A 26,575-nucleotide genomic window follows, 5' to 3' on the forward strand; every position below is an offset into this window, starting at 1 on the left:
TATGAATATTTATTCTATATTTGAGACCTTTGAATTCTTATAGCAATTTAAAACAACTGCATAACCTTTAACTGTACTGCATTTGGGTTTTGGCTGTTCTGTATGGATTTTACATCCTCCCACCTCCGTTACCCTCCTTCGCTACAATATTTCTGGCTACAGGCTTAATTGTCACAATGTCAAAATCTTCCCAAAGTGATGATCCAGGCATAGAATCATAGAATTATAGAGTTGGATGTGTCATTCCTAAACAATTAGAAAAGGGCAGGAATAAAAGGCATCTGAATAAACTCAGGGAGCTAATTTCTTGGCTCATACATACATGTTCTGCAGTTCCGGCTAGTCTGCCACACTCCATGTTACCAATCAGTCAGTCAGTCAGTCAACCTTACTGCTGCCAACGTCGCCACCCAACCCCAACCCCCTTCACCTCCCCCCCCCCACCTCTTTCCCACTTTTCTTCCTAATGTCTTTCAAATCAGAACCAGTGAAGGCGGTGAAGGTCCTGTGTGAGTGCCTGGAGGTGGTTGGAGGATGGATGGCAGCTAATGGATTGAGGTTGAATCCTGACAAAACAGAAGTAATGTTTTTGGGGGACAGGAGGCGGGCGGGTATGGAGGACTCCCTGGTCCTGAATGGGGTACCTGTGACCCTGAAGGACCAGGTGCGCAGCCTGGGAGTCATTTTGGACTCACAGCTGTCCATGGAGGTCAATTCTGTATCCAGGGCAGTTGTTTACCAGCTCCAGTGAGAGCCAGTGTGGTGTAGTGGTTAAGAGCAGTAAACTCATAATCTTGTGAACCTGGTTCACGCCTCCACTCCTCCACATGCAGCTGCTGGGTGACCTTGGGCTAGTCACACTTCTTTGAAGTCTCTCAGCCCCACTCACCTCACAGAGTGTTTGTTGTGGGGGAGGAAGGGAAAGGAGAATATTAGCCGCTTTGAGACTCCTTAAAGGGAGTGAAAGGCGGGATATCAAATCCAAAACTCTTCCATCTGGTACGCAGGCTGAGACCCTATCTGCCTGCAGACTGCCTCGCCAGAGTGGTGCGTGCTCTGGTTATCTCCCGCTTGGACTACTGCAATGTGCTCTATTTGAGGCTACCTTTGAAGGAGACCCGGAAACTGCAACTAATCCAGAATGCAGCAGCTAGACTGGTGACTGGGAGTGGCCGCTGAGACCACATAACACTGGTCTTGAAAGACCAACACTGGCTCCCAGTACATTTCCGAGCACAATTCAAACTGTTGGTGCTGACCTTTAAAGTCTTAAACGGCCTCGGTCCAGTATATCTGAAGGAGCATCTCCACCCCCATCGTTCTACCCGGACACTGAGGTCCAGCGCCAAGGGCCTTCTGGTGGTTCTCTCACTGCGAGAAGCCAAGTTACAGGGAACCAGGCAGAGGGCCTTCTCGGTAGTGGCGCCCACCCTGTGGAATGCCCTCCCACCAGATGTCAAAGAGAACAACAACTACCAGACTTTTAGAAGACATCTGAAGGCAGCCCTGTTTAGGGAAGCTTTCAATGTTTGGTGTATTACAGTATTTTGATATTTTGTTGGAAGCCACCCAGAGTGGCTGGGGAAGCCCAGCCAGATGGGCGGGGTATAAATAATAAATTATTTTTTTTTAAAAAAATGTCTCAACAAATGAAACTGATCTGTAAAAAATGTTACTTGTGGGGAAAAAGAGAGAGAGACATTGCACAAACTTTTGTAAACCAAGAAAATCTTTAATAAAAATACATTTTTAAAAAAACCTTACTGCTGCCTAGCGCTAAATTTCTCTTTTGCCAATGAAACTAACCATCACCTGTTCATAGCCATGCTGGAGAAGTCCTTTGTACGAATGCAATGAGAAAGGGGTGTGAGGTGGACCAGGCCTTTGTGTGAAGAGTTCTCCCAGGTAGAACATTTTTTTCCTGTTGCTCTGCTCCTAACCATTGTTTGTCTAGATTGTGTGGGATAACTAGCCTCATTTAATCAACATGCTTAAGTCTAATGAATGCATGAAGGGGTTAATATCATAGGTCAAACTGTCCTGCCAAGCTTAGCTAGGTTGCTCCCTCTCACCTTGGGAGGAAAATAATCATGCTTATTCTTTCCTTCTCAATCTACTTGAGAAGCACATGACTCTTGCAAGCCGCTCTTGAATTCTATACCAATAATTTAGGCACCATCACCGATGTGACTAAGTCAAGTTTTACAGACTGTGCAACTTTTTTGAATGCTGTATGGAAAAGCACATGAATCGGACCTTTGAAGAATCTGTAAGTAAACCAATTTTCAACTTACCAAACGTGTGCTCTTTTCCTATGCTGGGGAAAGAGGGAAATTCAGAACTCACAAGGGCATATTTTAAAGATCTAACAGCCTATATCCCCACACTTTGCTTTGCTGCATGTTATCCGATTTTAAATCTCTGCTGGGATTCTCTCACCTACCTGAATCTTGGCATGCAGGAAATTCTCCTTTTATACCTATATTTTCCTTGCACCGACAGATTGGTCACGGCTTTTTTGAAGCCACTGGGCACATTAAACTCACAGAATTAAAGTTGTTTTCTTGAGCAGACCAATGCCTTAGAGCTGATGCAATTAAAAGGAGCAGAGAGAGATGAAAAATCCTTTAAATTCTGTGCATGTTATTAAAATGTGACCAGCAATAGTGCGTAACACTGTGTCCTGTTAAACAGGCCACTTGGGGGAGCACAACATGCCAGTATAATGGAAACTGCACGAAACATCAGCTAAGGCTAGTCTGCAAATAGGAAGTCATGGAGGGTGGGGATGTTGCAATGGCTGAATTAGTCATGCAAAAGATGGGTGAATCACTTTCCCCTCTGAGCGCTACTCCTCAGGGCTGGGCACCTCTGCTATGTCACAAGAAACCCTTCAGTCTTTAGCTATTACATCAGCTTCTGCAGCATATCCGATCATCTAAGCAGGACTAGCACAGAAAATCCTCCCACTGATGCTTTTGGATTTTCTTTCTCAGGATTGCCTTTTGGTGTTTTCCTTCTGCCTTCTGCTGCTGAAAACTGAGCTGACATACTAGGTCCGTCTAATAAAAACAGAGAACCATAGCCTACAGGTGGTGCCCGGCCTGCCCTTTCTAAGACACACAAAGGGGCCCATTGTGATGCTGGAACACTTCCATGGAGCGGGTGAATCGCAACGCTCTCTTCATTCAGAAAAAGCTGGCATCCTTACACGGGTTAGGGTGCCAATATAATGCAAGTGGAACATTTGGATGAGAGGGCAGCATTCTTGAAGTGGCACGGAGTAGAGGCTAGAGATCAAGGGAATCCACATTGGCCTAGGAAAGGTAGTTGAACAAGTCTGTTCTGGTGGAAGCCGGCAGCAAACATGTAAGATGGCTTTCTCTAAGTGTTTGTTTCTTCGGCAGTTGCCTGGGAACAGCACCTGTTTGGCAGGTTAACTTCCCCAGGTTATAACAGCCAAACTTATTCCAACTGAGGCACCTTTTAAAGACACTCAGCTTTGGGCAGTTCTAAAACATAGGGAGACACTTTTAAGCAGCAACAGACCAGGGCCGCCTTTCACACATGCGCCACCGGGGTGCAAAGATCCGCCCAGTGCCCCCAAATTTAGTTCAGGTAAAGGGACCCCTGACCATTAGGTCCAGTTGTGGCTGAATCTGGGGTTGTGGTGCTCATCTTGCTTTATTGGCTGAGGGAGCCGGCGTACAGCTTCCGGGTCATGTGGCCAGCATGACTAAGCCGCTTCTGACGAACCAAAGCAGCGCACGGAAACGCCGTTTACCTTCCCGGCGGAGCGGTACCTATTTATCTACTTGCACTGGCGTGCTTTCGAACTGCTAGGTTGGCAGGAGCAGGGACTGAGCAATGGGAACTCACCCCGTTGCAGGGATTCGAACTGCCGACCTTCTGATTGGCAAGTTCTAGGCTCTGTGGTTTAACCCACAGCGCCACCCGTGTCCCTTCCCTAAATTTTAGCTTAGCCGCCCCCAAATTAACTTCTACAGTGGTACCTCAGGTTATAGACGCTTCAGGTTACAGACTCCGCTAACCCAGAAATAGTACCTCGGGTTAATAACGTTGCTTCAGGATGAGAACAGAAATCACGCAGCAGTGGCACAGCGGCAGCAGGAGGCCCCATTAGCTAAAGTGGTACCTCAGGTTAAGAACAGTTTCAGGTTAAGAACGGACTTCCAGAACGAATTAAGTTCTTAACCCGAGGTACCACTGTATTGAGCTTTTTTGGGGAGGAAGGAAACCAAAGTTGTTGATCTATTTTTAGGGGGGGAGCAAACTCCAAGTTGTTGAGCTTTTGGGCGGGGGTTGCTCACCTGTAACAATGACACAGCAGAAAATACTGCTTTTGTTTCCTTACTCGGGAATATTTGACACTACGGAGTAACAGAGCGATGGAGGAGGGGGCAGGGACTTTCACTCCATTGCTTTGCACTGCCGCCAATCAAGAGGGACTGGTATACAGTAGGTATACATTTAGTGCCCCCCAGAATTTGGCCCCTTGCACCCCCGGGTAAAGGCGGCCCTGCAACAGACATAGGTACAATCAAGGCAGGTCCACCCCACACCTACCATGTCAACTCACCAAAGCATTATTTTTCCATTTCAGAAGAATGAAATGACAGCCATTGAGCTGCAGTATATGGTAGAAAGTAATGGAATATACACTGTATTTCTCTTGCCTAGACTGTGTTAGATCTTGCTGCAGTCTTGTACGGGAGAAAGTGCATGGGCTCTAATGAAAAAGATGGAGAATGGAGTCTATTTTGTGTAGCAGCCCACTCCATTTCTTAGTCACACTAGAGTAGGACAGAAGCATAGGGACAAGTTCAATGTAGATTAAAATGCCTTTTTTAAAAAAAATTGAGATTTTCAATTTTATACATTTCAATAATTTTATAATCATTTTAAAATCTCAAAACTTTACTTCCTTCCCCCTCTTTCTGCATATTCGAATTAACTTTATTTTCTCATTTATTCATCTACTTTAAATATATACTCTTATAAAACTGCAAGTTATTACAAAGAATCCTGCCAGTGTTCTTATCTGTTTGCAGTTTATTTGTAAATATTCCATAAACCATTTCCATTCTTTTATTAAAAAGTCTGTTGTCTTGATTGACTATTTTTCGAGTGAGTTTTGCCATTTCTGCATATTCCATAATGGGTAGGCAAACTAAGGCCCAGGGGCCGGATCCGGTCCAATTGGCTTCTAAATCCAGCCCACAGACGGTCCGGGAACCAGCGTGTTTTTACATGAGAAGAATGTGTGCTTTTATTTAAAATGCATCTCTGGGTTATTTGTGGGGCATAGGAATTTGTTCATTCTTTTTTTCAAAATATAGTCCGGCCCCCCAAAAGGTCTGAGGGACAGTGGACTGCTGACCCCTGCCTTCCAGGAACAGTCGTCCCCACCCAGGAACACAATCCACATCCTGTGTTCCTACAAATGAGAGTGTGTGCCAAGGGCTTAGAATTTCTCTTGCTTAACCTCTATTAAAGGGAAGCAACAGAGTTTGGGCTCCTACCTACTGTTCCCCAGCTGTCTCATTGAGCAATTCTTCTGCCTCCCAAACAGTGGTGTAGTGTGGGTTGTCAGCACCCGGGGCAAGGCAAGTAATTTGCGCCCCCTAACCTGTGGATTTTAGCACTGATTTTAGCACTGCGAGTGCGAGCGCCCCCCCCAGATGATGTGCCTGGTGCGGCCGGCCCCCCCTGCACCCCCACGCTACGCCACTGCTCCCAAAGAGTCCCACAGGTAGTGCTTACCTCACACGTTCAAATACACCTTTGGAAGAATAACTTCTCTGTGCTTTATAAATGAAGGCCAAACTCTGCACCCCCCTGCTAATTTCCCCCTTGCGCTGCCACGGAAATGCAACAGGATACAAACAGCTCTGGATATCTTAATCAGTTATTGGCGGTACTCTTCCAATGTGCAACCCAACTAAGTAGCAATTGATGCAGAGTAAGGATCTTATTGTCTGTGTAATCATCAACTAGGAGCTCCCAACGAATTACTCATATTGGACAGGTAGTGAAAACAAGGAAGGGAAGCCTGTTCTACTAACTGAACCTGTAGCCCCTGAACCTGTTTGTCCCACACCCTGAGAGTTTCCTCACCCTTCTTTTGCTGTAGGCTATTCCAACCCCCATATCCACATGCGTGTGAAATGGAACCACCCCAAAACCAGGTCATAGTCCTATTGGTTCCTAGCAGTGGTGGCACGAAATGGAGCTCATCAGTTCTGTGGATTTCTGTCAAAAGGACTTGAGGGGAAATTATTTTTTCATTCTTTATTAAATTTATACACCGCCTTTCATTTGAAGATCTTGGGGAGGTTCACAAGAAAACAAATACAGGGTAAAAGGACAAAGCAAACAGTTAAAACAAAGCCCAAAACAAAACAATGCCCTCTACTCCCAGAAACACATTTAAAAGGCCGTAAGAACAGGCATAGGCAAACTCGGCCCTCCAGATGTTTTGGGACTACAAGTCCCATCATCCCTAACCACCGGTCCTGTTAGCTAGGGATGATGGGAGTTGTAGTTCCAAAAACATCTGGAGGGCCGTGTTTGCCTATGCCTGCCGTAGAATATAAATTAGCCTGGTTGAAGAGGAACATTTTTTGCCTGGCGCCTAAAGGTGTACACAATGAAGGCAGCAGACAAACCTCCCTGGGGAGAGCATTCCACAATCAGGGAGCCGCTGCAGAAAAGGCCCTACATCATGCTGCTACTCTCCAAACCTCTCGTGGAGGCGGCACATGAAGAAGGGTCTCAGATGACGAATGGAGAGTCCAAGTCAGTTTATATGGGGATCAGGCGCTCCTGAGCTGGGAAAGAGGTGCTTGTGTGTGGTGGGGGGAGACACTTAATGCTTGACTAGGTGATCCTTAGGGTCTCTTCCAACTTCAGTTCTATGACCTTCCGGGATTTTGGCATCCAAAGTGTTCCAGGTTTTTGCAAGAACACAAATGAAGGCCGCTTCCAAGCCACAAGGCTGAAACCAATCGGGCATCATAGTTGGAACTGCACCAACCTCTCCCATTTCTCTATTCTTGCACATGACTCTGTATTGCTGGTGGCTGACTGGATGGTCCTAGGAGTGGGGAAGCCCCCCAGCAGTACCTGTTCAATAATTCACATTAGCCCGTTATCGTTATTCAGTAGTTTATTATGGAGACATAACTGCTTTGACAGCAAACACTCAAAAGGGGGACTACATTTCACCCTAAAGGACAGAGCCCCACCCTCCTCAAACCAACCCCCCCTGAGTTCCATTCATCTTTTCTTTAAGCCCAGCATGGATGGAAAAAAAACAATGCGAGTTACGAGTTAGTGCATACTCATCTCTGAAAACAAAAAAACTCACATGACCACAGAACACTAAGGACAGACATTGCAGCAGGAAAGGTGCCTTGGAGGGTGGGCAGAGAGGAAAGAAGGGATGTGGGGGTCAGCTGAGAAAATATAGTGCTTTATAGCTAGACATATTACCCACTTACTGCCATTCCCGAACACGACTCTGAAGCCTCTACCCCGTCACCAATTCTGCAGCCATCACTCCCTTTTAAACATTTGCAATGAGTAGGCGGGAAGGACTTAAATTCACAACTCTTTTAATTGCTTTAGGTTGGGCTGGAGCAGGGATGGGGAAACGGCGGCCCGCCAGACATTGCTGGACTCGCAACTCCCATCGACCCTAGCCGGCATGGCCAATGGTCAGGAAAGATGGGAGGTGAAGTCCAACAGCAGCTGGAAGGCCGTTGGCTCCCCAGCCCTGGCCTAGAACGCTCAAGTCTATGCCAGCGCAAGCAGTATGGTCCATTGGTTCAGAAGACTGGTGGGAAGAAGGAGGAGTCATGGGGGAAGGAGAAGGAGGAACTCTTCATGCTACTTCTTCTTCTGCCTCCTCTTCAAACTCCCCTTCTTCAGCAGTAGCATCTTGGTACTGCTGGTACTCGGAGACCAGGTCGTTCATGTTGCTCTCGGCCTCTGTGAACTCCATCTCATCCATGCCCTCGCCTGTGTACCAGTGGAGGAAAGCCTTGCGGCGGAACATGGCTGTGAACTGCTCAGAGATGCGCTTGAAGAGCTCTTGGATGGCCGTGCTGTTGCCGATGAAGGTGGCGGCCATCTTGAGGCCGCGGGGCGGGATGTCGCAAACCGCCGTCTTGACGTTGTTGGGGATCCATTCCACAAAATAGCTGCTGTTCTTATTCTGGACGTTCAGCATCTGCTCGTCCACCTCCTTCATGGACATCCTGCCACGGAAGACGGCCGCAACCGTTAGGTAGCGCCCGTGGCGTGGGTCGCAAGCTGCCATCATGTTCTTTGCGTCAAACATCTGCTGCGTGAGCTCGGGCACGGTCAAGGCCCGGTACTGCTGGCTGCCGCGGCTGGTCAGGGGGGCAAAACCGGGCATGAAGAAATGGAGGCGAGGGAAGGGCACCATGTTGACGGCCAACTTGCGGAGGTCAGCGTTGAGCTGGCCGGGGAAACGGAGGCAGGTGGTGACGCCGCTCATGGTGGCGGACACCAAGTGGTTGAGGTCTCCGTAAGTGGGAGTGGTGAGCTTTAGGGTACGGAAGCAGATGTCATACAGAGCCTCATTGTCAATGCAGTAGGTCTCGTCTGTGTTCTCCACCAACTGGTGGACTGAGAGAGTGGCGTTGTAAGGCTCCACCACTGTGTCCGAAACCTTGGGTGATGGCACCACGCTGAAGGTGTTCATGATACGGTCGGGGTATTCCTCGCGGATCTTGCTGATCAGGAGGGTCCCCATCCCTGATCCGGTGCCCCCGCCTAGCGAGTGGGTGAGCTGGAACCCCTGGAGACAGTCACAGCTCTCGGCTTCCTTCCTGACCACATCTAGGACAGAGTCCACCAGCTCAGCTCCTTCCGTGTAGTGGCCTTTGGCCCAGTTATTCCCAGCACCACTTTGACCTGAGCAGCAAGGAGAAAGTCGGGAGTGGGGGGTTAAAGGTCATCACCTCGTTACTGGCCTCTTCTGAACAATATGGTCTCTTTTAAGAAGGCAAACCATTCGACTCTTATTACTAAACTGAAAACTATGGAGAGATCTGGTCTGGATAGAGATATTGGATTCATGTCTCATTACACATGCTAAAGCTATTTTACTCATCTGCATACTATCCCTTGATTTTTCCTGTAGGACTAACTGCAGTCGTTATCAGTCGTCAACAGGTTTACCATACCCATTGAGCCAATCACCCATCTCCTACTATCCTTCTTAGAAATATCCCACCCCACCTTCCCACTATATATAAGGGTCTGGTGACTTCTGTTTCAGGGTATCTGAAGAAGTGTGCATGCACAAGAAAGCTTATACACAGAGCAAACTTAGTTGGTCTCTGAGGTGCTACTGGACATTCATTCATTCATTTATTTATTTCAACTGCATCAGACCAACATGGCTACCTACCTGTATTCATTTGACTCTTTGTTTTACATTGCCCCCTGAATAATGACCCAAAGAGGTGCCCCCATTCATGGGGAACAAAAACACTTCAGAACTGACCTCTCACTCCCATTATTTCAGCTTGGCCCAAAGATTACAGACCACTCCTGTCACCTTTGGGTGACATACCTGAAGCCTCAATGTAAGGTAGTATTCAGGTAACTTAACAGTTGCAATCCTTACCATGTCTACTAAGATATAGTCCTACTGAATTCAATGCAGCTTACTCCCAGGTAAGTGGAGTCAGGATTGCAGTCTAAAGTGTCAAAGCCATCCTTTCCAAGCTCCCAGGGACCACTAATAACTGTTGTGTAAGTACATTACGTAACAGTTTGTGCATACAGATCTAGTTTTGATGAGAAATCTCCACCATAATTTAAGTAGTGGGTTCCTAGCCCTTATGTTTTGGAGAACTGCAGGGAGCTTACGTAAAACATTCCTGTACTTAGGGTGTGGTGTTTTCGTGCCCTGCATGACTAACTGCTCCTTCGTGGCTTCCTATCATTTGCTTTTGCTAAGAATAATTATCTCTTGCAAAAAGTAAGAACCTTAAAAAAAACCAAAAAACCTGCTGCTTTAGAATTACATTTACAGAACTAGGACCTAAGCCAAATAAGAGTTCGTGCACAAAACATTGATCTCCTTATTCTCCACAAGAATCTTTTTTAACTGCAAAGAACCTTTCCCTCGAATAATCCTCATACCCAAATGTTGCTATTTCAACCTCCCTTACCCCACTGATTTACATTATATCTGACCATCTGTACATCACAGGAGCTGGTAGGTATAATAAAAGCTGACTTTCTGCATCATAGAACGCTGTTGCTATTCCCCAGTTTCCCAACCCAACCCTTCCCCAAGCTGCAAGCTCTCCATTCTGGAACATTCCTCCTCCTCCCCACAATGTAAACCAGGTCAAACTTCCAAGTTTTGCATGTGTCAAGTAAGGAGGGAGCAGCTTCCATCAGCACACTCAGAACACACATGCCTGTGCTTGTGGAACAAAAAGTAGTACAGAGATAGCCAAAAGCGGTTGCTAGCTCATTCTGGCTCTTTCCTCCAGGCCTCTCTCTTGGCCTCCCTCTCTCTCCCTCTCACACACACACAATGGGGGCAATTTAATTAAGAATTGCTTTTGCATAATGCATGCTACATCAAGCAACTGCCGTTTTTAACTTGGGACATAGCAAATAAGGTTATTCCTGCTAGCAGAAGGCACCCTGGGCATGAGCAGTTCCCCCCAAAGGTTGAATTGGTGCCACTTTGGGCTTTTTCATTTGGTGCCAGGTATCGTGACATGAAACTAATTCATGTGTATACCCACCCCACCCTCCTAGAAGGGAGGTCATACGATGGATCTCAAGATGGTCCCCTTGGGCCTTTCAGCCTCAGACGCCATCTTACAGTAAACAGTCAAGATGACCAACACCAAGGAGAAGAGGCGGACACGTTACATGTTCTCAAGACCCTTTCACAAACATGGTGTGGTCTCTCTCGCTACCTACATGCGCATCTATAAGAAGGGTGATATTTTAGACATAAAGGGCACGGGCACAATTCAGAAAGACATGCCCCACAAATGTTACCGTGGCAAGACAGGAAGGGTATATGACATTACCCAGCATGCTGTGGGCATTATTGTGAACAAGAAAGTTAAGGGCAAGATTCTGGCCAAGAGAATTAATGTGCGAATTGAGCATATTAAGCACTCAAAGAGCAGAGACAGCTTCTTGCAGCATGTGAAAGAAAAGGAAAGAAAGAAAAAAAGAAGGAAAGGAAAAGGGAATTTGGTTTGGACTAAAACGCCAGCCTGCTCCTCCAAGAGAAGCCCGCTTTGTGAGAAACAATGTCAAGGAGCCAGAGCTGCTGGAACCAATTCCATATGAGTTTATGGCATAGTGTACGTGAACAAAATAAAATACCATGTTGAGGACTTGGAAAAAAAATAATGTCATGGCTGAACAGAGATTTGAACCTGGATCACCCAAGCCCAACACTATTTTCTGCTTCATCACCCAGCTACCAAACAATTGTTTCTCCACTCCCACCATGTCCCTTGGAAGACACGAAGCTGCCACAACACTGGACCTTCTAGGTCTGAATTGTCTTCAGGATTTCAGGCAGAAGTCTCTAAGTCTACCTGGAAATGCCAGGGACTTTCTAAATGCCAAGCAGACACTCTGCCATGGAGCTACAGCCCCGTTTGCCTATGTGGGCAGCAGATCACAGTTCAAGTGCCTCAGGTTTGACCTCCTGTGATCAATTACAGCTCTCTCTCTCTCCCCCCCCCCCCAACATCCTTTAGCTTGGCTGGGCAACATTTGCAACTGCAGCTCAGCGATGCTCCTCCGCAATAGTTCCTTACCAAAGACAAAGTTATCAGGCCTGAATATCTGCCCAAAAGGGCCGGACCTGACCGAGTCCATGGTGCCAGGTTCCAGGTCGACCAAGACAGCTCTGGGCACATACTTGCCACCTGAAGGGAGAGAAGGAAAAAGGCTTTTAGAAGTGTTTAAGAATCCGCCCTCCCAACAGATATACTAGCATTTAATCTGACCAGCTCATGTTGAGCAAATCACCCAGTTCAAAAGATGGGAGCACACTAGTGGGCTGGCTGGGACTGGTAGGGGTTGAAGTCCAGCAATACCTCCCCATGGTATGTGGTACCTAACAAGGCTCCCGGTGTCTACTCCCAAGAGCTCACAGTGACAGCTCCTTGGGCAGCTTACAGGGCCTAGGTAGCTTCACTTCAGTAGCAGACTTGCCTCTAGGTCTTAACCATCCTCTGGGTTCGCCAACAAAGAGAAGAAATACCGTATTTTTCGCTCTATAAGACACACCAGACCACAAGATGCCCCTAGTTTTTGGAGAAGGAAAACAAGAAAAAAAATATTCTGAATTTCAGAAGCCGGAACAGCAAGAGGGATCGCTGCGCAGTGAAAGCAGCAATCCCTCTTGCTGTTCTGGCTTCTGGGATAGCTGCGCAGCCTGCATTCGCTCCATAAGGCGCACACACATTTCCCCTTACTTTTTAGGAGGGAAAAGGGTGTATTATAGAGCAAAAAATACGGTACTTTTGAGACACTTCTGCAGGGAGGGTTGCCACCACCACCATCCCACAAAAACCGCTAGGCCCTTCTACAGAGATTTTGCAGCAATTCCAGAAACAGTTGGCGACAGCTGCCATAGGCTGTTATTCCCACACTCATTCCTCATCACAGTCCCATGCCAGGGACTGATCCCATGAAGAAAGCCAGGAGACTGTTCTGCGAGCCAGCAGATCCCATTTGCTGGTGACACCAGACTTACTGATTTAGTTCAGTCTAGGCACCTTCCATCTCAGTCCCCACCCTCAAGTCTATTATGATCCACACTTGGGATACATAGGGATAGAGAGATCAGGCGCCACTACGTCAACAGAAAAGGATTAGCTGGAGGTCATCTTATAGAATATAGCAAAGTGCTTTCATATGGGGCTGGGAGAGAGAAAACAGCAGATCAAGGCTTAATTAGAAGAGACAACAGATCTGAGAGAGAGCTGCATCAACTGAATTTTAGTAAAGGCAAAAAGGTAGAGGACCCCTGGACGGTTAAGTCCAGTCAAGCTTGACTATGGGGTTGTGGTGCTCATCTCGCTTCTCAGGTCGAGGGAGCCAACGTTTGTCCACAGACAACTTTCCAGGTCATGTGGCCAGCATGACTAAACCGCTGCTGGTGCAACAGGACACCGTGATGGAAGCCAGGGCACATGGAAATGCAATTTACGTTCCCACCGCAGTGGTACCTATTTATCTACTTGCACTGGCATGTTTTCGAACTGCTAGGTTGGCAGGAGCTGGGACAGAGCAACGGGAGCTCACCCCGTTGCGTGGATTCGAACTGTCGACTATAGCCTAGACACAAACTGAACACAACCATATATAGGGCCCATCAAAGTAGGGTACAACAGAGATGCCACTCTGAATACTGCACTTCTGCTCTTAAAATAGCAAATGTTAGCCAGGAATTGGGAAAGTCAGGACTGTCACTTTCTATGGCAGGATGGGGAACCTGTGACTCTCCTGCAGTTGTGTGATTACAACTCCCACCCTGGGCTGTGCTGTCTGGGGCCAAGAAGACCTGGAATGCAGCAATATCTGGAAGGTCACAATTTCCCCATCCCTGATCTGTGAAAGGCAAGAGGGAGTGCAGAGAAAGTAGCTGATCATAGAGAGGAGCTTGGGCAGCACGGAGGAGCATGGAAAGAGACAAGGAAAGAATTCTGAACTGTGAAATGGAACAGCAGTGCTGCAGGAACAAACCTGAGGCCTCATTGTAGTAGACATTGATCCTCTCCAACTGCAAGTCGCTGTCTCCGTGGTAGGTGCCGGTGGGATCTATCCCGTGCTCATCACTGATGACTTCCCAGAACTGTAGCAGGTGAAAAAAGGTAAGAAAAGGGGGATACAACATTAAGGAGTCATCTGACCAAACCCTTCTGAAAACCAGGTCTAGCCTGGCCTCTTGTGAGGCAGAGTAGCAAGTGGCAGATTTCAGGTGGCCTTTAAGACACTTCTGTACCTTTTAGTTCTCATTCATTTCAGTGGGAACTGAGTGGGTTTCTTCCCAGTGCACAGGGCCCCTGTGCTAACACAGGGAGGAACATTTGGGTTTTACCACCTTGCGCACTGGAACAGAGAAGGGGGACCTGTGGCCCAACAGAGGTTGCTGGACTTTATCTCCCATCAGCCCCAGCCAGCAGGGCCAAAGAGTGGGGGCCGAGGGAAGCTGAGATACAACAGTATTTTGAAGGCACAGATTTCCCATTCCTGCAGCAGTTAAGCAGCTCCAGTCACACAAATGCCTCCCCTCATCAGTCTCACAGGTAGGCTATCATTGCAAGGGGATGAATTTCGTCCCAGCTGCAGTTAGCTGCCAGTAGTATCCATTGCAAGAGAGCAATGAACTCAGATACCTCCGAGGAGGGTAGGCTAGGTATCAGCACCACCCCCTACTTCAGATCATTTCACCAGTTGGCGTGTATTGGATTTGCTACCCATTATCTCAAGCAGCAGCCAATTGAGGGTATTGGTTGCTCTTCATTCAACAAGCCCTGACCTCCAAAGGAACTTGGGCAACAGAAGACATTCAGCTTTAGGGAGAAGCAAACTGACAAAGCGATTCAGCACACGGTGGTTTCCAAACGTTCTACTCTCTTTTTTATTTATATTTATATTTTTTTAACATATCATTTTCAAATAATTAAACATACTTTTACATCTTATACAATATTTCTGGACTTCCATCAATCACATCTGAAAATTTTCCAATCTAATCACTTAATATACATTTCTTACTTTCACTATTACCTTTAAATCTCAAAACTAATCTCTCTTCTTTCTCTATTATGCAATATTTCGTATATTTTTCCTTACAAAACTTCTTGTAGTCCTTCTAATGTAATTTGTTGATTACAGTTGCTCTTCAAATAGTTCATATATTTTTTTCCAATCTTCTGCAAATCTCTGGTCCCACAGGTTTCAAATCCTAACCTGTCATTTTATCTAGTTCTGCGTAGTCCATTAATTTTGTCCGCCATTCTACGTTCTACTCTCAAGGAATGCTTTCTACATAAGCTTGTCTGTCAGAGACCGCTTTGCAAAGAACAAGAAGGTTTGGGGAGAGGTTCTAGAAGGCGCACCCTTGGATTCTGCTTGCCCCGTGTTTCAAATGTCTGCTCAGACACTCACTGGGTGACCCTGAGTCAATCACCATTTCTCAGCCTATCCCACTCCTTAGAGGGATTTTCCAAGGGGAACATGGTGGCTGGAGATGGCAGTGAGGAACTAGGTATGTTCAATTCAGGGTGGTGGTTGGGCCTAGCGGGGCAGACTTGTGGCGTCACATGGGATCCCAAGCACACACCCGAACACTTCCCCAAAGCCTGAATACTGCACACTCAGTGACAGAGAGGAAAAGCTGCTGCTTTTCTTAAAGGAAGCACATCTTGAAGAGGACAACAGCAAGGAACAGGGCAGATTTCACAGGCTTCCATCCAATAATTAACTTTGCTGCCTGCCACCACTTCCAAACCAGCTTTCCTAGCCACTCCTGTGTCACCTGGTCATGCAGGGAGGTGTATGGTATAGCCCTCATGAGATTGCAGCACTACTAGAATGGGAAGGCGTTCCTTTGAAGGGCCCCCAACAAAGTATCCTTGCATGTAGAAGTCTAGTACGCCAAGAAGGATGCTTCTAGAATTGTTTGTCTCCTTCACAAGTTAGGCTTCTACCTGCAAGAGACTCTTGATATGGAAACACTTCCAAACAACCACCCATATGTATTTTGAAAATGATACAGCCTGACTATAGAGAGGGACCAAAGCACAGCATGCAGAAGGTGCCGGGTTCAATTCCTGGCACCTCCCAGCATATAGCTGGGTGAGAGCCCTGTCCAAAACACTGGAGAACTACAGTCCATCAGCGCTGCTGATGGTCTGACAAAGTATGAGGCAGCTTCCTGTTCCCCTGTATACCACATTCTTCCCTGAGTGTTTGGACCGAATGTTGGGAGCATCAGAGCTGCCTATAAGTGCATCTGCTTGAGAGAGAGACCTGATGCCGTACAAATATTATTAGCACAGCATTGGAAATGTGTCTCAGCTAAAGACTGGCAAGTTAAATTAATGGAATATGCTGAAATGGCAAAATTGACAATGAAACTAAGAGGAAGAAACAATAACAAATTTAAGGAAGATTGGAAGGAGTTTATTGCATATATTCAAAAGCAATGTACTCAGGTTAATACATTGGCAGGGTTTTAATACTACTTGTAATTTAACTTTGAATGGATAATAAGTAATAAAATGGTTTGTAACTTTACAGTGGACATGCAGTACATTGATAAACAATGGAACCAAGGAAGGGACGAGGGGGAAGTTATTTTGTTTTGGTTTGACACTGTTTTATTTTTGAAAAATTAATAAAATGTTATAAAAAGAGAGAGACCTGAACATGGGCGAGCGGCCACCAATAATGTCGTGTGTCTCTCTCTCTCTCTGTGTTTTGTTTTTCCCATTAGGCAGACACATTGTATTGCTAAGTAACACGTACAATGAACTATAGCAACAGAGTAACATAACACACAACACACACACACACACACACACAGCCTCGTGTTATATTTTAGATACATGATTTGACTGCAGAAACCACACCTGTGATTTAACACTGCAACTAAGGAAGCAACCCCATTGTGGAAACTCAACAAGTTGTCATTTGAACTGAGGGATCAGGTCACCACCATCTGGTACCAACGCAACCGCTTCACAAAGCCCATTCATTGTGTCATGAGGAGCCACCCAGGTTTGCAAGTCAGCTGTGATCCCCCAAGGAGCCAATTAGAAAAGGGGTTGCACATGTTGGCTCCATGCACTTCCTGCTCAGCATGAGCTTGAGCTTGCAAGATTTTTGAGGCTGGGAATAGGTGCGACCTGTTAGCGCCCTTAACACATTTTAAGTTGGTTGCATGGCAGGGATGTGGAACCAATGGCCCTCAAGTTTTGGATCACAATTCCCACCAGTCAACTGCTGGGGATAACATCTGGCGAGCCACAGGTCCCCATTCCCCAGTCTTAGAAGAAAGTGAGAAACCATTACTATTGCACTGAATCCTTTTAAGAAATGACATCGCAGCCAGGGCCAGATTTAGGTTTGATAAGGCCCTAAGCTACTGAAGGTAATGGGGCCCTTTACATGTTCAGCGGTCCTTTGTCAACAACAAATTGTCGCTGTATTTTTGTGTTGAATATATGCTATATGGCAATTTATGGACCTAATAGGTATCTAAAGTCATTTGCACATGTTGCCACGCAACTAGTCCATGCAGAATGTAGGCACCCTATATATAGAAATGAGCAAACCAGTGATATTTTAGAGAGCAGGCTAACAGGCGGGGCCCATTACTTACATCATAGGAGCCTACACAACACAAAACACTGTTGCTGTATATAAAGTAAAGGTAAAGGGACCCCTGACCATTAGGTCCAGTTGTGACTGACTCTGGGGTTGCGGCACTCATCTCGCTTTATTGGCTGAGGGAGCCGGCGTACAGCTTCCGGGTCATGTGGCCAGCATGACTAAGCCACTTCTGGCAAACCAGAGCAGCACACGGAAACACCGTTTACCTTCCCGCCGGAAGGGTACCTATTTATCTACTTGCACTTTGACGTGCTTTCGAACTCCTAGGTTGGCAGGAGCAGGGACCGAGCAATGGGAGCTCACCCCGTCGTGGGGATTCGAACTGCTGACCTTCTGATCGGCAAGTTCTAGGCTCTGTGGTTTAACCCACAGCACCACCCACGTCCCTCTGTATGTTGCTGCGTTGTGCATTGCTGTATGTAGGTTTTATTTTATTTGTTTTTTATCTTATATTTTGGAAATGAACATCCAGGGTGTTTTCCCCCCTTTAAATATTTTGGGGTCCCCCAAGAGAGTGGGGCCCTTAGCTATAGCTTGTTTAGCTTATAAGTAACTTCAGCACTGGTCGCAGACCACTTCACTACAGAACCTGGTTGTTTTTCAAAGGATATCCTCACTGCCGAGCCCATGGAAGACCTGCCTAAGAGTCTTCAATGCAGCGATCATAATAATGAACTGTTTTACAGGCCTGTCCACAACACACACGGCGTTAAGGAACAGGGCATCCTTCCACGGCTCTCTACTTTTCCTTTTAGAAATTAAACATTGCCCCTGCCCTCCCTTGACATCAGTTTGTGCACAAAAAACATTTCAAAAAACATTTCAAACTTCCACAAGTTTCAAAGCAAGGTGGGTTGACATCCTGACAACTTGCAGCAGAGAAATACTGCAGTGACCTTCTCTAGCTCAGCTTAATGCTGTGGCTGCACTACAGCCAACAAGTGTGGGGAAAATCCCAGGAGAATGACCACTGCCAAGAAACTATGGATCCTGTCTCCAAATCCTAACTGGAATGAGCAAAGTAGGGTGGATGGAATGGTGAGTGGGAAATACTAACTAGGCAAGGAAAATACCTGTCCACTGTTTCAGGAGCTAGGTAAGAAAACACTTGTATGTTTTGAAATAGTGGAATTATGTATACTAGATGCCCAGAAGTTTGATACTGGGAATACAACCCAAACTCAGATATTCTGCTTTAATGGGGGAAGGCAGGTAAATCCAAGATATACAGGATTTAGGAGCATTCCTAGCTGCCCTTCAGCAGTGGCACCCACCACATGAGGGTCACAGCATGCACCTGATAAGAGACAGTCGACAAGGAGGCAAATGAGGGGGGGCGGGGCGGAGAGCAGGTAAAAGGTCAGGCAAGAATTCACACCTAAGGCCACCTTTTTGTGGCATGTTCCCAGGCAACGGGTTCTCTGATAGGCTCTAGCTACCAGAGCAGCTAGATTTAATCAGAGGCAAAAGTGGTTCAGAAGTCAATAGGGATGGAGTGAGTGCTCTTTGCCACTCTTCAAGTCTGCTGCTCATGTCCATCCAAATATTTCAGCACCAAAGGTTGAAAACTATTGATGAGGCACAAGCTCTAATGAAATGAATGGGAGCTGTGCAAGAGCACTGCTGGTTCATTTCAAAAGAGTTCCTGCAGCAGACATTCCCCACTGATGCAGTGCTTTTTGATGGTGTCCTCTTACTAAGCCACTAACTATGTAGAGAAATCAACTGATGTACCAGCCCTAGGAAATCCACTGTTAAACTTGACATCTCAGTTCTGCTTTGGAAACAGACTAAGCTTTGGGATCTCTATTCACTATTTTCCTCCCCCCTTCTATCCCCACAAATTTTTGGCTTGGCTTATTTGTGGTTGCCATCAGCACCTCCCGTCCTTGAGTCCTGTGGCACACAGAGACCTTGGGAAATGAAGAGGTGTTTAGCGTCAGGATTTCACAGAAGCTGCAAGCAGAGCCTTGCTGCATCCACCTTCTGCAAAAGCCCAGCGGAAAGAGAGAGAAGCTACCCTCCTTTCTTTCCCAAAAATTCTCTTGGGCCTCCCATGAAAGGGCAAAGGGTGGCAGCTGTCAGCAAGCAATTTGTAGAAACCAGGTTACCAAAGGGGCAGACGGGAACTGGCCAATGCTGGCATGCTACACTCTTAGATGCAGTGATGGGGCGGTGGAGATAACGGGACCAACATGGCCCTGGGGTACCCAAGGTAGAGAAGGGAACCTGCGGCCGTCCAGATGCTGTTGGAGCCTCAACCCCCATCAGCCCCAGTTAGCACGACCAGTAGTTGGGGATGATGGGAGGCCAGCAATATCTGGAGGGCCACATGTTCCCCCCCATCCTGACTTAAGGGACAAGCAGACTGTAAAGGGAAGTCTCAAAATTGTGCTGGCACCAGGTTCACAACAGGTGTTTAGATATATGGTAGCTGCAGAGAGCAGGTGACTCTCAAAACAGCCTTCCTGACTCCCACCCAACCTAGGGAGCATTGCAGTGGTATAAGACTGAACTGTGAACTACTAGGAAATCTCTTTGCCATGACTTCACTAAGTGGCTTAAACAAGTCTACACTCATTCTATGCACCAAACAAAATAAAAAAATTCATTCCAGTAACACCTTAGAGACCAACTAAGTTAGTTATTGGTATGAGCTTTCGTGTGCATGCACACTTCTTCAGATACCAATTTTGGCACACTTCTTCAGATACCTACATTTTGGCACACTTCTTCAGATACCGAAAGCTCTGCAGACCTACCATACACAGTTGCTGCAACAACAATAACAACGAACGTGCTTTTTACACCCTGATATACTGTATTAATATTATGAAGACTACCTCCTCCCTTCTCAAGAGCTTGGGACAGAACCCCCTGGGCTCACACTTGCTCCCCAAAATCTCTCCCACTGCATGTTTGCCCTTCCCTTAGGCAGCAAAACCTGTGCTGGGAATAAGCTGTCATGACTTAAGTCTGAGAGGCTTAAAAGAGTAGATCTCCCCGGCAGAGCAGCATACAAATAGGGAGCCCACTGCCTGAAATCATATCATACCCCCTCCCTCCTCCCCCTTGCAGACAGAGCACTGTGCACAGCTCTAAAATGGAGTCGCTCTGTCAGTCTTTGCTTTCCTCACACTGCTGCAGGAACCGCAGCCCTGTGAGTGGCAGATTCTATTTATACCCAATGCCTGTAAAAGCCCGAGGGTGGAGGAGAGCTTGAAGGAGAGTCCACAAGGGTGGACACAGACATTGGTGCACGCTTTAACACCACCTCTCTCTGTGCAAACACACATACACACACCCAAGAAAGCAGCCGGACCAGCAGGGAGAGGCAAGCGCTGCAGTCATAAATCCAGCAAAGAGAGCGAGGGGGCTTCTAGCCCAAGAGGCTGGTGTGCTGACAGCAAAGATGGCTGACAGGCTTCGACAGGCTGCAGGAAAAGGCTGGAAATCACAGGCTCCAGTGACGTGTTCAAAGAGAACACACCCATTCTCCAGCACCCTGCCTGCACTCGCAACGGCCCTTTGAAACTTTGCTGCCATAAACGAGGGCCATGCCTTTCCCAGATTAGCGCTGGAACGCCTGGCTTTCCATTCTGCACTTGGTCCCCCAAACAAACAGCCAGTTCTAGCTGGCAGCTTCTTCTCCATGTGGCCGTGCCTTAAAATGAAGAGGGGCCTTCCATCTCAAGCAGGCAGCCACCTCCCATCTTGCGTGCTTCAGGCCAAGCCCATTTTTGTTTTAAAAAAAGTTACCACCCAATGGGAAGAGGTGAGCACGCAAGACTTCTCCCCGGGAGCCTTCTGCTGGAGCAGCATGCCCCTGCACATTGAAAACCAGCCTGGGAGCACAGCTGCTGCCTTTGTTCTGCAGGAGGTACGTTATGTGAGGAGAGAGCAAGCCGGATCTCATTACCATAAAGGGTGAGGCTACTATTTAAGCCAGCTTGGCTCTGTGCAGAATCGCTCCTGAATGAGCACAGTGTGTGTGTGTAGAGGGGTAGGGAGACACATCAATGCAACTGCTGCTACAGCTGCATTGAGCCTAGAGGTCAAGATGAATCTGCTGTCCCAAGAATGCATCAATTCTACATGGGCATATGTTTGCGTTCATCCCAGCATGCTGAGCAGATAAGTCTTTGAGCTCTGGTTATTAATGCCTTCAGATCCTCACCAGGTTCAGCCATGAAAACCAGACAGATGTTTAAGGCAGGGAGGGAGAGAAGCTGATTTTTGTGTGTGTGTCAGAAGAGCTACAGCATAATCTTCAAAGGGCATTGCAGTAAAACAGCTGCCAGCCTAGTTCTGCAGCCATTCTTAGTGAGGAAAGTCACCAGGACTTGGGATAGCCATCTTGATGAGAGGCCTGGGCACATGGCCTGAGAAGCAATTGCCCTGGCACGATCTTCCCCTGGAGGGCTAACAAGTGAAGAAACTCTGGATGAGTCAAAGATTGATCCCTCCCTTGCCAATCTCTCAAATGGAAGAAAAGTGAGCTTTGCAATGGTGACTCAGGTCTGACTCTCATTTAAGTTATAAACTGGTGTCTGGGCCATACCATTTCTGACTGCAGGTGGGGGTGTGCCTGATGGAAAGCTTCTCCTTGTAGAAGACAAGGCCAGAGCCCTTCTCCCCAATTTTTAGCTTGCTGTGTGGAGAACTACTTTGCATGAAGCAGCTTTCAGTTATTTAAGCTTCTGCCTGCCATCCACCTGTTTTCTTTAAAAAAATCTTTTTTATTAAATATTTCTTAATTTACAAAAATACGTGCATTGTCTCTTTTTTCAAGTTGCGCTTTCTACAGATCAGCTTCATTTGTTGTGAGACACTGTTGCATACAGTGTTAGGTTAGGAAGAAAAGGGGGGAAGAGGGGGAGGGGCAATTCTTCTACTTAGTGTTATGTGTGGGGTTTTGTGTCAGCGTCACCTGTGTGGGTTCTCTTACTATTCACTTGTGGCATTTCTTTGGCAGTGAGAGAGGCTGGGGGTGACCTAGGGTGTAGTTGGTTGTCTTTGGTTGGCTGTAGTGAGATTTGTTTTGGTGTGTGAGTGGGGTATGTGCGTGTGTGTGCTTTAGTTAGACCTCAGCGTATCTTAATTAAGTCTACAAGGAAAGCTGGTTTAGCAGCAAGGACTCTCCCTCCTATGCATTTTCCTCATAAAGTAAATAAAAGCTTTGTAGAAAGGGAACTATCAGCAGCTTTCCCATGTGAGAACCTGAAGGCTCACCCACCTCTCCACAAATAAGTAACTCTTGCTTTTGATGGCAACCTTTGTGTTACCACTAACAAGGGTGGAGCCCTTCTGAGGGTCAGGGTGGAAAGGTGTGTTTCATTTCTAACCTACTTCCTCTCTCCATCTGAGAAAGGTGGGGAGGAATCCCTTTCTGAGGGTTTGGTAAGCCTGCAGTTTGTGGGTGCAGGTTAACAGTATCAATTCAGAGGGGTTGAAGGCAATTTGCAGTTGCGACAGAGATCTTCCAATGCTAAATGATGGGACTAGTTGGGCCCACTGCGTTCCTTTCAACCAAGTTCGGGCCAAGACACGAGGGATGGTTAATTCCAATATACTTCTTCTGGAATAAAATCCTAAAGGTTATTAATGAACTGTTTAAAGTGAAGCTTTCAATAGACTTTGATTTCATGACAATGGGTATACTTGGGGAAACGGCTATAGAGAAAGGGGACCAGTTTACTTTCAAAGCTATGATATTAGCGGGAAAGGCAGCAATAGTTTTAGGTTGGAAAGATAGAGAAAAATGGACAGTAGAGGCATGGAATAGTTATTTGTTTGAACTAATTCAGTCAGACATTGTCGCAGTAACGTCACAGGAAACAACATGGAAGGTCAAGTCCACCATGATAAGGAACAGATGGAACTCCTATCTTCAATGGATAGAAACTACTGGAACAAAAGACATTCGGTGGAAACTAAAGAGGCTATGCCCGTGGCTGAGGATAATTGTTTGAACCCTTCCAATGGATATGGGGGTGGGAAGGGAGGGGAAGGAAAAATTGTAAGGGAAATTTAAAAATTGGAAGGAGATAATATAATGTATGTAAAAATCCCAAAATAATAATTAAAAATAAATAAATTCCAATATACTTCTGGCCATAATGGAGGTTGTCATGACACAGATCAACAAACATCCCCCCTCAAGCACCATGGGAACTGACCTAAGTAAACAACCAAACAGAACAGGCAATTTTAGGTGTGCTAATTTAGCCCAATAAGCATACCCAAAGGGTGCCCATCCTACACTGCATGGAAACCTGGTGCTATCCAGATGTTGTTTGACTACAACCACCATCGCCTCTGACCACTGGCCTGGCTGGCCGTGACTGATGGAGGTGAAGAGTCCAGCAACACCCAGGGGGCCCTAAGTTTCCCCATCCCTGGACATCCCTCCCCCTGTTGGGGGAGGACAGAATGCCTTCTGTTTGATTCTGCTTTGCACCAGGCAGAGTCCTGACACAGTTCTCATTCCCCTGTTGCTGCACAGCGTCCGCACCGCAGTGTGCTTGGCACATGTTGATTCTGCTGCATTCTCACGCAGCATTATACAGCATGTTCGGGTTCCGTCTGCATCCATGTTAGGGAGGGAGAATCTTGTGCCACGCGTTCCTTTGGGAAACGTCTCCAGGCTTCCCAGTGCTGTCCCACTAAACTGGACGAAGCCAAAAGGTCGCCTTGATCATCATTTGGAGGAAAGGAGGGAGATCGATGAAGCGATCAAATAAAAAAGACACCTCTCTTCAACGGCTGGGTGGCAGCAGGGAAGCTCGGCCAAGCCTCGCCCTCCCTCCAGACCTAACCAGACTGCGCCAAAATCTCACGGAGGAGGGAAGGGGGTGTCTAGCCTTCCACCAGCGACGACGGAGAGCCCCGCCTGGGAATCCGTCTGCGGCGCAGGAGAGGAAGGGGGCGAAGATCCCGGAGGAGATCGCCCCCCTCCAGATGCCTTCGTAAGCGGCTAAGGGCGGAAGCCATGTTGGCGGCCGCAATGCAGAGATCCGCAGCCCCGCCACACACACACACGCGCGCGCGCGCGGGAAAACAAGGCGCGCAAAGGCAGCGCCAGACGCGCGAATCGGGGATCGGTTGGGCGCAACCGAGGCAGCCGCTCTCTCCGTGGCGCACGGAGCCAAGCGCTTCGTCATCGTTCCCGGGTTCCCACCCTGCGCTCCAGGCACGATCCGGCAAGGAGCCGCCACCGGGAAGCCGCCAAGCTACAATTCCCCACGGGGGTCGGGGTAGGGGGCAGGGAAAACTGGAGGACCCCCCACCAGATTTAAGTTTTCTTTACCCCCACCCCCCCGCATGGCGCGCGCCAGGCCGCCCAGGAAAAAGGCGCCGAGATCGTGGAAGAGGAGACCAGCCGATGCGCCTCCGCCCAGCTGGGAAGGGGGCGAAGGGTCCGAGCGCCCTTTTCGGGGGGTCCGTCCGCCCGTCCCGAGAGCCAGGAGGCCCCATGGCCGGGGGGGGGGCAATCGGAACCTGGCCCTAGTTCCCCCACCCCCGGGTCCCCGTGCCCCTGCCCCGTGCCCTAACCTTGGCCCCGATCTGGTTGCCGCACTGGCCGGCCTGCAGGTGCACGATCTCCCTCATGGTCTTGTGGCGGTGGCTGGACGCTGCGCAGGGACTCCGATCCTCGTCTCGCCGCTCCTTCGCGCTTCTCTCCCTCTGGCCACTGCGCTCGCGCGCCTTAAATGGGGCCCGGCGGGGAAGGGAAGGGCAGGCGCCCGTCACTGCGCATGGGCCGAAGCTGCCCGACGACGCAGCCTCCGCCGCCGCCGATCCTCCCCGCCTCCCTCGCCTGTCAGCCTGCCCGGCTGCGGCCGCGTTACCAAGACGCCCGAGCGCTTGGCCTCTTCTGTGTCCTGGCCTGGTGCGTCCTGTAATTCTACTCAATACTGATCCAGAGCAGAATTCCCAACGTATAGTTAGCAGAGCAAATACTTAAACACGTTGCGGGATCCCCCCCCAAAATAGACCAGAGGCAATTGTATTTCATCCAGCAGAGCAATGGTCACAAATCCAATACATTCAGGACTGGCACTGTCCATAAGAAAGCCAGTTGCTGCAGACTTAACTTAAACTTACAACAACTTATAAGAAGACCAAGCTTTAACACTTAGCATACTATCTACAGAACATCACACAGAAGGAAAGAGAGATAGAAAGAAAGTGAATCCCAGGCTCCTTCTGGCCTATTATTACAGTCTTAGTAAATGCATAAATGCTCAAGTCACGAAAGAACTTAGCATATGAAGTTGAATGTTTATAAATATATCAAAACCGTGAGAGAGAACTTACTGAAGAAGCCCGAGACACTTCATAGGCGAAACAGGTGACAAACGCTGGCACCCTGTCTAACTCTTGTGTGTAACATCACCGACTCTTTGCTTGATCAAACTTATCCTCGTCGATATCTAACCCTTGAGCGCCACATCGCCGACACTTCGTTTGATCAAACTTACTTTTGTTGATTATCTACAGGAGCCTGGCTAAAGGAACTTTAAAGACTGAATTTTCCTTTTGGACACAATTTGAATGAGTTTTCTGTTTGTGGCTTCTGTAGTAGATCTTGTACATAGCTCTCTCAATTTTTGGATTATTAATATAAGATTTAGAACATAGAATGGTTTGGTAGTGTTCTGTGTGCCGCTTATGTGCTGTTTACTTTATACTGGTCTGCTATTATTACAGTCAGCATGACCTTGACGGAAGAGGTAACACGACCAGTTTAAGCCAGCTGTATTTACTCAGCTTCTCTGAAGGAATAACCCAAACATCATGAACCTTCTGCTTGTTTCTTTCACACAGAGAAACTTCCAGAACCCTCTTGAATTAATTAGAATAGGAAAGTTCTCTACACATCAGATCAATACTTTCTGCACTAAGAAATGCAAACTGACATGGTGTTGGGGCACTGGGGGGGGGGCTAGGGGAGCAGGAAAAGCACCCCTGCTTGAGCTCAGAGGTGCTGCGATGCCAACTGCTGTTCCCTATATTTGAGGACGCACGGCATGAGCAGGATGCTGCCAAGATGCTGGACTTTGCCCACCTGCGTTGGCCGTTCGAGAGGAAAAGACTTGTAATGGCAGTGACAGTC

At 47.5% G+C, this 26,575-nt stretch overlaps 1 protein-coding gene and 1 pseudogene across 2 annotated transcripts; one reads left to right on the forward strand and one right to left on the reverse strand.

Moving 5' to 3' along the window:
• Positions 1 to 7,171: 7,171 nt before the first annotated feature.
• On the reverse strand, positions 7,172 to 25,171 carry TUBB4A (tubulin beta 4A class IVa). Its single transcript, XM_080988236.1, has 4 exons — positions 25,012 to 25,171; positions 13,801 to 13,909; positions 11,865 to 11,975; positions 7,172 to 8,964 (listed from the first exon to the last, which is right to left on the reverse strand). Exons 1-4 carry the CDS (start codon positions 25,066 to 25,068, stop codon positions 7,907 to 7,909), a joined length of 1,335 nt encoding a protein of 444 aa, XP_080844362.1. The 5' UTR covers positions 25,069 to 25,171; the 3' UTR covers positions 7,172 to 7,906.
• Positions 8,971 to 11,432, forward strand: LOC308466982 (large ribosomal subunit protein eL21 pseudogene; annotated as a pseudogene). The gene has a single exon. The product of its transcript is annotated as a large ribosomal subunit protein eL21 pseudogene (transcript).
• Positions 25,172 to 26,575: the final 1,404 nt, after the last annotated feature.

The sequence above is a fragment of the Podarcis pityusensis genome (assembly GCF_964106645.2).
Source record: "Podarcis pityusensis genome assembly, chromosome: 17".
NCBI classification, from domain to species: domain Eukaryota; kingdom Metazoa; phylum Chordata; class Lepidosauria; order Squamata; family Lacertidae; genus Podarcis; species Podarcis pityusensis.

Coding starts and splice junctions, on each gene's coding strand:
- TUBB4A (XM_080988236.1), bottom strand. CDS start 25,068: ATGAGGGAGATCGTGCACCTGCAGGCCGGCCAGTGCGGCAACCAGATC. Junction 13,910..25,011: donor GCAACCAGATCGGGGCCAAG/GTTAGGGCACGG, acceptor CACCTGCTACAG/TTCTGGGAAGTCATCAGTGA. Junction 8,965..11,864: donor GCCTGATAACTTTGTCTTTG/GTAAGGAACTAT, acceptor CTTGCTGCTCAG/GTCAAAGTGGTGCTGGGAAT.